Here is a 10,366-nt window from a genome sequence, read left to right as displayed (position 1 = left end):
GGGTTTTTTTGCCTTAGTTTGCTTGGGGCTATGTTTACAATTTGTGCTAAAAACAGCCCTGATAACACACCAATGTTTTATTGTTTATGCACTGCCAAGACCTTTCCTGCTTCTTTTCTTACATGCCATGGAATGTGGGGGTGCAGAAGCAGCTGGTAGAAGAAGGAAGTTGGAGATGTGTGGAATGATGGCATTTGTCTTTGCAATTTTTAATTTCAGAGCATTGGATGCAGGAAAGCATATGAAGTACAAAGACACAGACTTAACCCAAGGAGGGGAAGGCAAGTGTAAGTAGGAACATTTTCTCATTAGTTCTAGCAAGAATGAAAGATATCAAAGAAACAGTAAAACAAGAACACTGAAAAGAGAGTTATGAAAGACAGCAGGAGAGAGAGAATAATTCTTGGACATGCAATAAATAATGCTTGACACCACTTGTCAAAAAAATATTTTAATTTTAACAAAAGCCCAGCAACATCAGTCTCACACATCAGAAATTACAGGGTTACACATAATGCATTTAGATGTCCTCACAGAAAGTATTGAGTCCATGACAGAGATTCAGTTGAGTTTTCACAACTATCATACCCTATATAATTTTTTTTCAATTTCACATTAAAACCAGTGTTACCTATTCAACATAAATGTCTCTATATTCTAAGTTTTTTAAATCCTAAATTAGTTTTAAAATAGTTGAACAGTACCAATAGCTTCCTTCCCCTTATGAAGAAAGAATTCTTAATAAGTTACATAAAAATACTTTCACAAATCACCCCAATATCTGAGAAAAGGAGTGATATAACAACAACATTAAGATATGGGGATCTTACATGACAAATCCCACTGTCCTATATATCAACCTCCTCTAAGGAGTCTAAATTCTTTACTCTAGGTCAACTAGGTAATATTTGCTCACTGTAAAATCAATTTGTTTGTTCATAAATACTTTTTAATGCTGGTGAACTCAGTGCACAACAGATTGGAGAGGATGTTAAAAAGGTTTTTTTTTTGTGGTTGGGTGTAACTTAGTTAACACAGAATTTAAGCACACCTTTCATTAATTTTCATTCTCTAGAAATCATGCATCATTTGTGTCAAACTGTATTGTGTCTTTTTCACTTCTGAGTTACTAATCCAAAATTGCTGTCTAAGGCTTCCAGACCCCAAAATCTGCTCAGTTCTGCTGTGGAGGGGAACAAAAGCTGATGAACTGCCATTTGATCAGATTAACAAAGGTGAGTATTTCAGAAAACATTTATCCTTCACACCATTCTCATTGAATTTACAAGACACTACTCTTCTTGAGTCAGATATTTTAGGTACTACAGATCTGCTATTACAGAGTCAGGGCACATAATCAGCTGAGGAATTACCAAGAACTCATCCTGAGGTATAAGTACAGCTGGCATGAACACAACTGTATTCTACAGCACATTCAATAAAACAGAAAAATGGCTCAAAAAAGTGAGTTTATCAATGTGCAGAGAAAATTCTTAACATGATTTGGAAACTCAGCACATCCTTTGTCACTGTAATACAGACAATGCTTTCTATTCCATCAGCGGAGCCATCCTGTAGAACTTCACCATAAAATTCTAAACTAAACTGCTACTAAAAATAATACTGGAAAGTGCTCAGAAACATTATTTAAATAAGGCACTTTAGAACTGGACTAATCCTTTAGATTCCAGTAAACACAACATTTCTGAATGCACACTGTCAGACACCTTTCCAAATTCACATCCAGTGGGTACAATTTAGTTATTGCTTATGCACAAAGGTTTTTCATTGTGACATGAATCAAGTTAGTGAGAAGTTCAATCTGCTTCATAAGAGTAATATATGCTCATTAACAATGCAAGGTGTTTGATTTATTATATTATTAATTCAGCTCTACACTACATAGAAAAAATAAATCTTCCACGAAACAGCCAAAGCCATTCATTTCCATATCAGCATCACCAAGGATCTTCTTCCACCTACAAGGAGTAAGAATAGGAGTGAAATTAATGCAGAATTCATGTTGACTGTGCTAAAATATATTTGAAAGTTTGGAAGACTTGGTTTTATGTAGACAATAGAAGACAATTTCTCTATACTTCAAAATCATAAGGACAGATTCAACAGCAATTTTGTTTTGGAAGTATCAGCAATATTGCCCCAATTCCATTAATACAGCTTCAGAAATGCTGAAGAGTCTCACTACTATTAATTATTGGACCAAAACATCATCAGTCTTGCAATTAATTCAAACAGAGGACAGTGACTGTGCCAACTCTACAGGAGTCACTCCTCCCTGTTACCAACAAGAAGTTCACAGGTGTGAAACACAATGAGAGTTAGCCATGAAGAACTTGAGTACTTACTAAGGCTTGACACTGTAGTACTCTTCTGGTGTCACAATTTTCAATCCACCAAAGTAGTCCAGGACCCAAATATTGGTGATGTTGAATTTGGCAAAGAACCAATTGTGATCCTTGGGCCAACTTTCCATTTCAGGGTGGCGAGTGAATAATGCTTTTTTGGCTATGTCTGCTTCTGAATCATTCACCTACACAAAAGCCAGGAAAATGTTACAAGAAGATAGTCATGTAAAGATGAGTTTCAGCTAAAAAACCTCTGCTGACTGCAGTGTGTTTTTTGAGTCCAGCCATGTCTTGTCCCAAGGGGCTCATTACTGTGGCTGAGGCTGCTCATCCTCAGTGTGGTGTGCAACTGTGTGAGACAGACAACACTTAAAAAGTAGTGGATTCAACATTAAATCAAAATGCTGCTTTTAGAGTCAGCATGAGCAAGAGTGTTTAATCAACATAAGAATTGATGATTAATTGATTGTTAAACAAACCACAAAACAGAGAAGTATGGATGGTAGGTGAATTATTATAATGTGATGTCTTAGGTGTAATTTCACCTCCTCTGCACCTACTCATTCAAACTGACAGAAACAGATACAACTGTGCTCAGACATCTGCAAACACTCAAACACAAATGGGATGGTATAACAGAATCTACAGAGAAGGGAAGCTGAAAAGTGTGATGGCACTTAATATACAATGTGCAGATGTTTAAAGGGTGAAATCAACCATTTAGAGCTCTGGGTATAGAATAAGAAAATAAATAAAACCCTACCTAAATGAAATCAACTCCATTATTAATGAGAAACTCAGTAAAGTAACTACAAGACTGCTGAGTGCAATGTGCGAATATCAGAGCTGTGAAAACACCAAATAAGAATGAGACTATCAAGTAAGAGAGTAGTGATGAGTAGTTCTCATCCTCAACCATTACCCCAATAACAGGATTAGGATCTTCAATGATTAACACATGCAGTTCTCAATTCCTCCTACAAGACACCAAAGTACTGGTGCACAAAAGAACACTGCCCTGGCAGCAATGCCACCAGATCACACAATGCACACTTTTTGTCTATAATATCTGCAACTTTGTAGCTCAGGTTAGTATTTACTTGAACAGTTTCAGAAGCAGGCATGTCACACTGTTTGAACCAAAGAATTTAACTGAACAAGAGAGATGTGAATGAAATATGAAGGTTTTTCCAAAATAATGGCCTCAGACTTAGTTTTGGAACACATGACAGCAATGAGGGAGATTCCCTGCATTACTGTATACCCAAATTCCTTGCTAAAGGTATGTCAAGAGAGCTCCTGCAAAAATCAAGGGTTAACTTTTTTTTCCTCCCACAAACTGTGAGCTGGCCTTTGGGTATCACAGCACAGAACAGCTCAGCTTATGCTTCTGCACAGAATTTCTCACCTTTCTCCTCTCCCTCCACTAAACAAATCTGTATTTGATGCACACAACCCTGCCCAGTGCCAGCTTTCAGCTGCTCACCTTTACAATGCTCCCAACAAAGATGATGTGGGCACAGAGGGGGTTCTGGGGATCATATTTGTGCTTCCTGCAGTAAGGAGTCTGTGCCAAAGACACAGTCAAGGAGGCATTTGAATTGACCTGAAATGCAAGAAGCAAGATAAGAGGTTTATGCTTACTTTTCTTATGTGAAAAAAATGTCATACCCACCACATTTTCAGCTCTTGGTACTTTATTCAGCTCAATAATACTGGCAGAAAGGAAAAGGTGGTGACAGCTCTGCTCTAGCTACATCTGAAAGGCTCCTTGGGTGAGCTCTGAATCTGAAATAAAGCCCAGTTCAGAGGCATGCTGAAGCTTGTTAACAAAAAATGCAAATCTCACAGAACACGACTCCTTAATGAATTCAGCCCACCTATTTCACTTGCAAATGATGATATATTACAATTTGCAGATACAAAGGACAGTAGACAAGGACATACAGTGAACGTCATCAGGTGAAAGGGCAAAGTGTTACCGAGAAAGCAACCAAGTGGGCTTCACAACTGTTGGTAAAATTACTTAAAACAAAAACAGCTCTTCCTAACAGCCTCCTAGCTCTCCCAAACAGCTCTTTTGCCATTTAAAGTGAACTTTAGAAGTTTTTTTTTTTAAAAATTCAGAGTATTTAAGTGAAACATCTAACTTGAAGGATTACAGAACCCATATCTGATTTTTTGTCTGAAAACTAATTTGGTGACCATGGCTTGAAAAGCACTGGTGCCAAACAGGATTGCAGAATGCCACCTACTAAGGGTCATTATTTCCCAGTAAGAGAAGTTCCCCTGCTTCGAGGGGGTTCATTAGAAGGGCTCATGTCCAAGAGAAACCCTCCACAGTCACTTGAAAACTGCGGAGAGCACAGGTGATCTCGTGAAACAGAAGCAGCCACTTGAGAGAGAGGAAGTTGCTCAACTCCCAAAGAGCTGACTCATGATTACTCGGCACCTTCTCCTTGCCTGTGACTATCACGTGTCAAGAGTTTCCGCCCCGAAGCAGCAAAATAAGGACCTGTTGAGGAGCTTTCTGAAGGAAATATTCATCATTAGTTTATACTAGTGGGTTTTATGTTCTTCTGAAAGCAAACAGCTGTATCTGGGATGGAAAGAAAGGTACTAGGCAAAACAAATTAGACTCTCTACAGTATTTAGACATATAATTCAACTATTTTAAGGTAACAAACTAAAACCTGACATGGAACAAACAAAAAAATGGTAAAACAATGTGAAAAACTACCATTATTTTGTGTTTACTAACATTGTAAGTTACTAAAACAAACAAATCCAATAAAGGAGGCATGACTGCTATTTCATTAAATTTTTAGCGAACTCTTGGCCACAAAACTCTGGGACAAGGCCAATTACACACTCAGAGTCTCTGCATGCCAAAGCTGCCTTTCCATGCGTGCTTCCCTTTACGGTATGCTCCAGAGACTGAATAACTATTCCTTCAGCAGGCTCTGTAAGAATTCTCTTTGCTTAGGTCCCACACTGACAAGTTCCACTCCTTTTGACTTTGTTGTGTGTGAAACTTCCTCTGTTCAGATATTCCATGGTGCCCCATTTCTTTCCTCAGTGCTTCTGGAGGCTGCAGACACTTGCTCTGCCTGGTGCTGCCTTTTCTTTCTCAAGACCACGATCAGCAGGAACTTCTCAGGAGCCTTACCGACTGCCACCACAGACAGCACTGCTCAAGGGCTAGTAATTGTCCCCAGGGCTGACAAACGGGGCGACATCCATGGAAGAGCCATAAACTAAAACACAGATGAGGAAGAATTTTATGCAGAGGGTGGCACGGCTCTGGAGGACCTGCACATGGAGATGGCAGTGTCTCCCTCTCTGAGGGCCCTACCTGGACACGTTCCCGTGTCACCTGCCCGAGGTGACCCTGAAGGATCTCCAGAGGCCCCTCTCAGCCCCAGCGATTCCGCGGCTCTGTGAACCAGCGCCGTCACACCGCCTTGCAATCACCGCCTGCTGCTGAGAGCCAGCCTGACTGACCCGGCTGCTTCCCGAGCGTCCTCCCCGGGGTCACTCCGCACCCCAGGCCCCGCTCACCTCCAGGTCCTGCACGGAGATCTCCATGTCGGTCAGGTACAAGTAGGGCACGCCGCTGCCGCCGCAGGGCCCGGGCGGGCCGTCGCTGAGGGAGAAGATGTTGGCGAAGGGGCGGCCGCGCAGCCCCTCCTGCGCCGACAGCGTGGCCAGCGCGCCCCAATCGCAGCTGTGCAAGACGTAGCGCGCCATGCGCGCCGCCTCCTCGGGCGGCGGGATGGCCGCCACGGCCGCCAGCAGCAGCCCCGATGCGGCGCACAGGAGGAGCGGCAACCGCGCCATGGCTGAGGACACAGACATCGCTCCCCGCACAGCCGCGCACCGGGACACCCCACCCCGCACGGCGCCGGGCACCGACTGCCGGGCCCGCCTTTACCGCCTGCCCACCGGCCGGGAGGGGCGGAGCCTCGCCCTGCCTCACCAATGGGAGCGGCGCCGCCCACCCCCCCAAACCAATGAGCGACGACCTCGGGAATGAAGAGCCACCACCCCCGCTGTCAGCCAATAGACTTGCGAGATCGGCCGTCCTCAGCCAATGAGAGCCGCTGGAGGCGGGGCAATGAGCGCAGACGATGTAAACAACCGCGAGCGCGCGGCCCGGGAGGGGGCGGAGTCACCGGCGGCCCGGCAGCCAATGGGAGCCCAGCTCTGCGTCACCGAACTGATGGAAAAGACCCCAAAATCGCCGAGTCCGAGCTGCGACCCAGCACTGCCGAGTGCCCCGGAGCACGGCACCGAGTGACACCGCCAGCCCTTCCCTGGGCACCTCCAGCGAGCAGCCCATCCCAATGAATAATCACTCTTTCTGTGAAGAAATTCCTCTGAATGTCCAGCCTGAACCTCCTCGGCACAGCTTGAGGCCGTGTGCTCCCATCGTGTCCCTCGTTCCCTGGGAGCAGAGACCAAAGTCCCCCTGGGCACACCGTGCTTTCGGGGGGCTGTAGAGCAGTGAGGTCCCCCCGAGCCTCCTTCTCTCCAGATTCAACACCCCCAGCTCCCTCAGGGCTTTCTCACAGCACTCGCGCTCCAACCCCTCAAGGCCTTTTCCGAAGTGAGAGCCCAGAACTGGACACAGCGTTCGTGTACAGAGGGACAATCCCTGCCCTGCTCCTGCTGCCCACGCTACTCCTGCTCCAGGCAAGGGTGCCACTGTTGGCCTGCTCGGACCTTACCGCGCTGGCCCCGTCCCACAGAATCCCCTCACGATCCCGTTTCCCTGGAGCGCCGGCGCGGGAAGAAGGGAAGGTGGCGGCAGCGCTCCCGCTGGCCTGCGGGGGCCGCTGGCGGGACGCGGCTCCCGGAGATGTCCCGCGATGTCCCTGCTGTGTCCCGAAATGTCACGGACATGTCCCGACGGCTCCCGCCTGTGCCGAGCCAGGCCCCCCGCTCCGACACCTCCCGTTCTGCGTGGTCAGAGTGACACTGAACAGGCCATGGCAGCAGCCGGCCCCCGGCATCGCCCCTGCTTTGTGTGCCTGGGGAAGTCTGTCCCATCCTGCAAGTGTCCAAAACCCGCGCGGAGATGGCGCTTGAGGACACGCTTTAATGGTGAGCACGGGGTGCCGGGTTAACAGGTGGGCTCGGGGATCCTGAAGTTCTTTTCCAGCCATAATAATTCTCTCATTCTACAGTCCTTCAGCCCCACTATCCCTGCCCACTGCTAAATCAGCCTCAAAGGCTGGTTCTGTGCCACCACAGGTGTTTGAGGCCCAGCCTTCCCTTGGGAAAACCTTATCCTTTAATCACAGGGATATATCACAGCAAGGACTATCTGTTTTGGGCCACAAAACCCCAGAATGATTTGCCACTGGGCAGAGCCCAGGTGTTACCTCTTGCACACTGCAGGGTGTATGTCAGAGCCCTTGCCTCTGTAAGGCTTGGGTTTGTCAGTTGAACACCATTCCACCTTCCAATGAAGGCTTTTTCCAATCATTACTTACCCAAATAAACACTTAGCTTATTTTATCACTCACTTTGTGCTCAGTAACCTTATAAAGGTCTGTATTAAGAGATGCTTTAAACTGGGGTAATACTGAGACTTGTTTCAAGTGGTCCTAAAAGATGGTGGGTTTTTGTATTTCCACCTGGATCCAAGTATGTCCACGCTATGTAAACAGCAGTGTAGCACTGAGAAAACCAAATTAACTTGCTCTGTGACCCCCAGGTGCCCCACAGCACCCACAGCTTATAGCAGCCCAGATGGATCATCCTGTTGGGCTGAATTCACCAAGGAAAATACACCACCCATCCATTCCCTGCTGTTTATCTGCTGTCCTGTACAGGCAGAACAAAATAATTTTTCCTCCAGTATACTCCTTGCCTGCAGAGCATGGTTAGAGATCCCTGCTGTCCTCCATGGTTAGAAATCCCTGCCTCCTCTCAAAGATACATGGAGCCTCCTGCTGCTGCCTTCTCCTGGAGATGCTCAGGAGAAACTGAAATTTTCATAGGGCAAAAAAAAAAGAAAAAAATGATGCTCCAAACCCCTGATGTGCAGCCACTAGGCTCTCTCACTTCCTCAGTTAGATCTCAGAGAAAGGAGAAGGATTCTCTCTCTTGTGCTGCAGTATTGTCTAGGGGCTCTCAGCATCCTTGCATAACAGGGTCAAGAAAGTATTGGTAGGCACTACTAGTTCTCCTTTCCAAATCATGTGCCTCACTGCATTTAAAAGCCAGTAAATAGACAGCAATATCTCACCATAAATGGAGATATCCTTCCTCCAAGGTGAGTTCATGGAATGATCTTAATTTCAGTGTGTTTTATATGTGATGGGCTTCAGGCTGTGTCCCTGGAGGAGATGTATTTTAGTCAGAAAGTGGGCAAGGTTTCCATCCTGCCTTGTGTCATGTTTTGTCGGCCCTCTTCAGAGCTGCTTTTCCCCAGCCAGCTCTCTCTGGTTGCTGCACGGGCTGGGCACGGTTTCTGCTCAGACACAGCCTGGCTGTGCTCTGGTCCAGGCTTCCTGTCTCGGTCAGGCAGTCTGTCCGTGCACAGGAACCTTTCTGTGCCCAGATAACCCTTGGGGGCTGTGCAGGCTCGCTGTGTGCAGCGCTCATTCCCCAGCCAGGGCAGCTCTCCCGTCCAAATGCCAGCCAGGGTGATTAAAGTCACTTGCCGGGGTGATTAAAGTCACTCGCCTGTGGCAGAGGAGACTGACCTGTGAGTCAGCTCTGGCAAAAGCTGAAGCACTCAGTGCTTTGAAGTGCCAGTGCTTGGTGCCACATGAGACCCACCATGCAAATTGTTTCTAAAAATGTTGGTTAGATTCTGTCCTGAAGAGGTGTCAGCCCTGCTGCTGCTACAGGTGGCACACAGCACAGACAAATAAGACATTTATTTGTTCTCACCCTCAAACTTCCTGAATTACCTTGCTTGGGAATTCAGCTTGTGACTCCTTCTTTGGTGTATTTTTTAGAAGATAGGTAAAGTTATTACAGCGCTGGCCTGGTGCTCAGCCAAAAGTACTTTTACATTTTTGACAGCCACCACACAGGCAGTGGCAAGGCAAGCTTCCTCTGAGCACGACCTGTTAGGGACAGAAATATTGGTCCATTGTCAGTCAGACAATCCTGTTCAGTCAGAGCTGGGGCTGCAGGCTGAGGAAGCTGCTGGTGATGGCCACTGCTTGGGGTGCTGCTTTCTGGGACACTGAGAGATGGGCAGTAGGACTGGCCTGAGAACATCAAAACCAGCACATACACCCAGAATTGTGTCAGCAGCCATGTTCTGATTGGTTTTGTTGGTTTATATTGAGCCTGGAGTACTAAAACTAGTAACCATAGAGGAATTGCTCAGTCTGGAAGCAAGCTGTCAGTGGCTCATGCTGATAATATTTGTCCCATCACTATATGAGTACAATGGGATGCAGCCATGCCTCTTAACACCCCAGCTCAGTTTGGTCTCTGAAGCCAAGCAGATCAGGAGAAAGAAGAGCTCTCCAAAAACATTCAGGTGCTGCAAGCGATGACACCAATTATCTGAACACCACCCCCCAGCCCCTGGTGGGCCCAGGGTGATCCACCTCGCTGTGATCTCATTATTACAAGGTGAAATTCTCCTTGTGCCATGCACCATTTTTTAACTTTACTCTGCTGAGGGACAGGCTTTTAGGAAGGCTTTTCCAGAACTGGCAATTAGGAAGCCCTAATTAAGAAGCCTGGTTAGTCTGAACCACGATGTTAGCACTTGGGCACCAGCTGACAGTCAGGAACATGTCAAGTTGATCAATTTTTCAGTTTGTCTCTACCGCCTACTTTTTTAGGTGGCCAGCACGAAAAAGACACAAACTCACATTCCAATTCAGCTTAGTGAGAGCCACTTTATAACCACATCCTTCGATTTAACTCCCTTTGGTACCGGGACTTTCCCGCTGACATCAGTTCCCAGGGGTGCAGAGAGCCTGGCACACGTGTGTGTGTGTCCGTGTGTCCGTGCTCTCAGC

General features: G+C 46.3%; 2 protein-coding genes across 8 annotated transcripts in view; one reads left to right on the top strand and one right to left on the bottom strand.

Moving 5' to 3' along the window:
* Positions 1–435: 435 nt before the first annotated feature.
* Positions 436–6,298, bottom strand: CREG1 (cellular repressor of E1A stimulated genes 1). 2 transcript variants are annotated; one of them, XM_059493460.1, is made up of 4 exons: positions 5,928–6,292; positions 3,853–3,972; positions 2,367–2,551; positions 436–1,979 (listed from the first exon to the last, which is right to left on the bottom strand). In XM_059493460.1, coding segments are annotated over exons 1-4 (603 nt in total). In that variant the 5' UTR covers positions 6,225–6,292; the 3' UTR covers positions 436–1,978. The 2 variants fall into 2 exon arrangements, with proteins under 2 accessions (XP_059349443.1, XP_059349444.1); XM_059493461.1 differs by lacking the exon at positions 436–1,979 and having other exon boundaries at positions 2,366–2,551; positions 5,928–6,298.
* Positions 6,299–6,320: 22 nt separating this feature from the next.
* The window catches only part of RCSD1 (RCSD domain containing 1), a 37,779-nt gene continuing 33,733 nt past the window's right edge, over positions 6,321–10,366 (top strand). For 3 of the 6 annotated variants that reach the window (XM_059493456.1, XM_059493459.1, XM_059493455.1), the window contains exon 1: positions 6,321–7,472. In XM_059493456.1, coding sequence (XP_059349439.1) covers positions 7,470–7,472 — 3 coding nt within the window. In that variant the 5' untranslated portion in view covers positions 6,321–7,469. The remainder of the gene's footprint in view (positions 7,473–10,366) is intronic. The other 3 variants (XM_059493458.1, XM_059493453.1, XM_059493457.1) reach the window with 3 other exon arrangements.

This window comes from Ammospiza nelsoni, chromosome 2 (assembly GCF_027579445.1).
Source record: "Ammospiza nelsoni isolate bAmmNel1 chromosome 2, bAmmNel1.pri, whole genome shotgun sequence".
NCBI lineage: Eukaryota > Metazoa > Chordata > Aves > Passeriformes > Passerellidae > Ammospiza > Ammospiza nelsoni.
The sequence above is the reverse complement of the archived record's forward strand: the minus strand, read 5'-3'. Positions and strand labels throughout refer to the sequence as shown.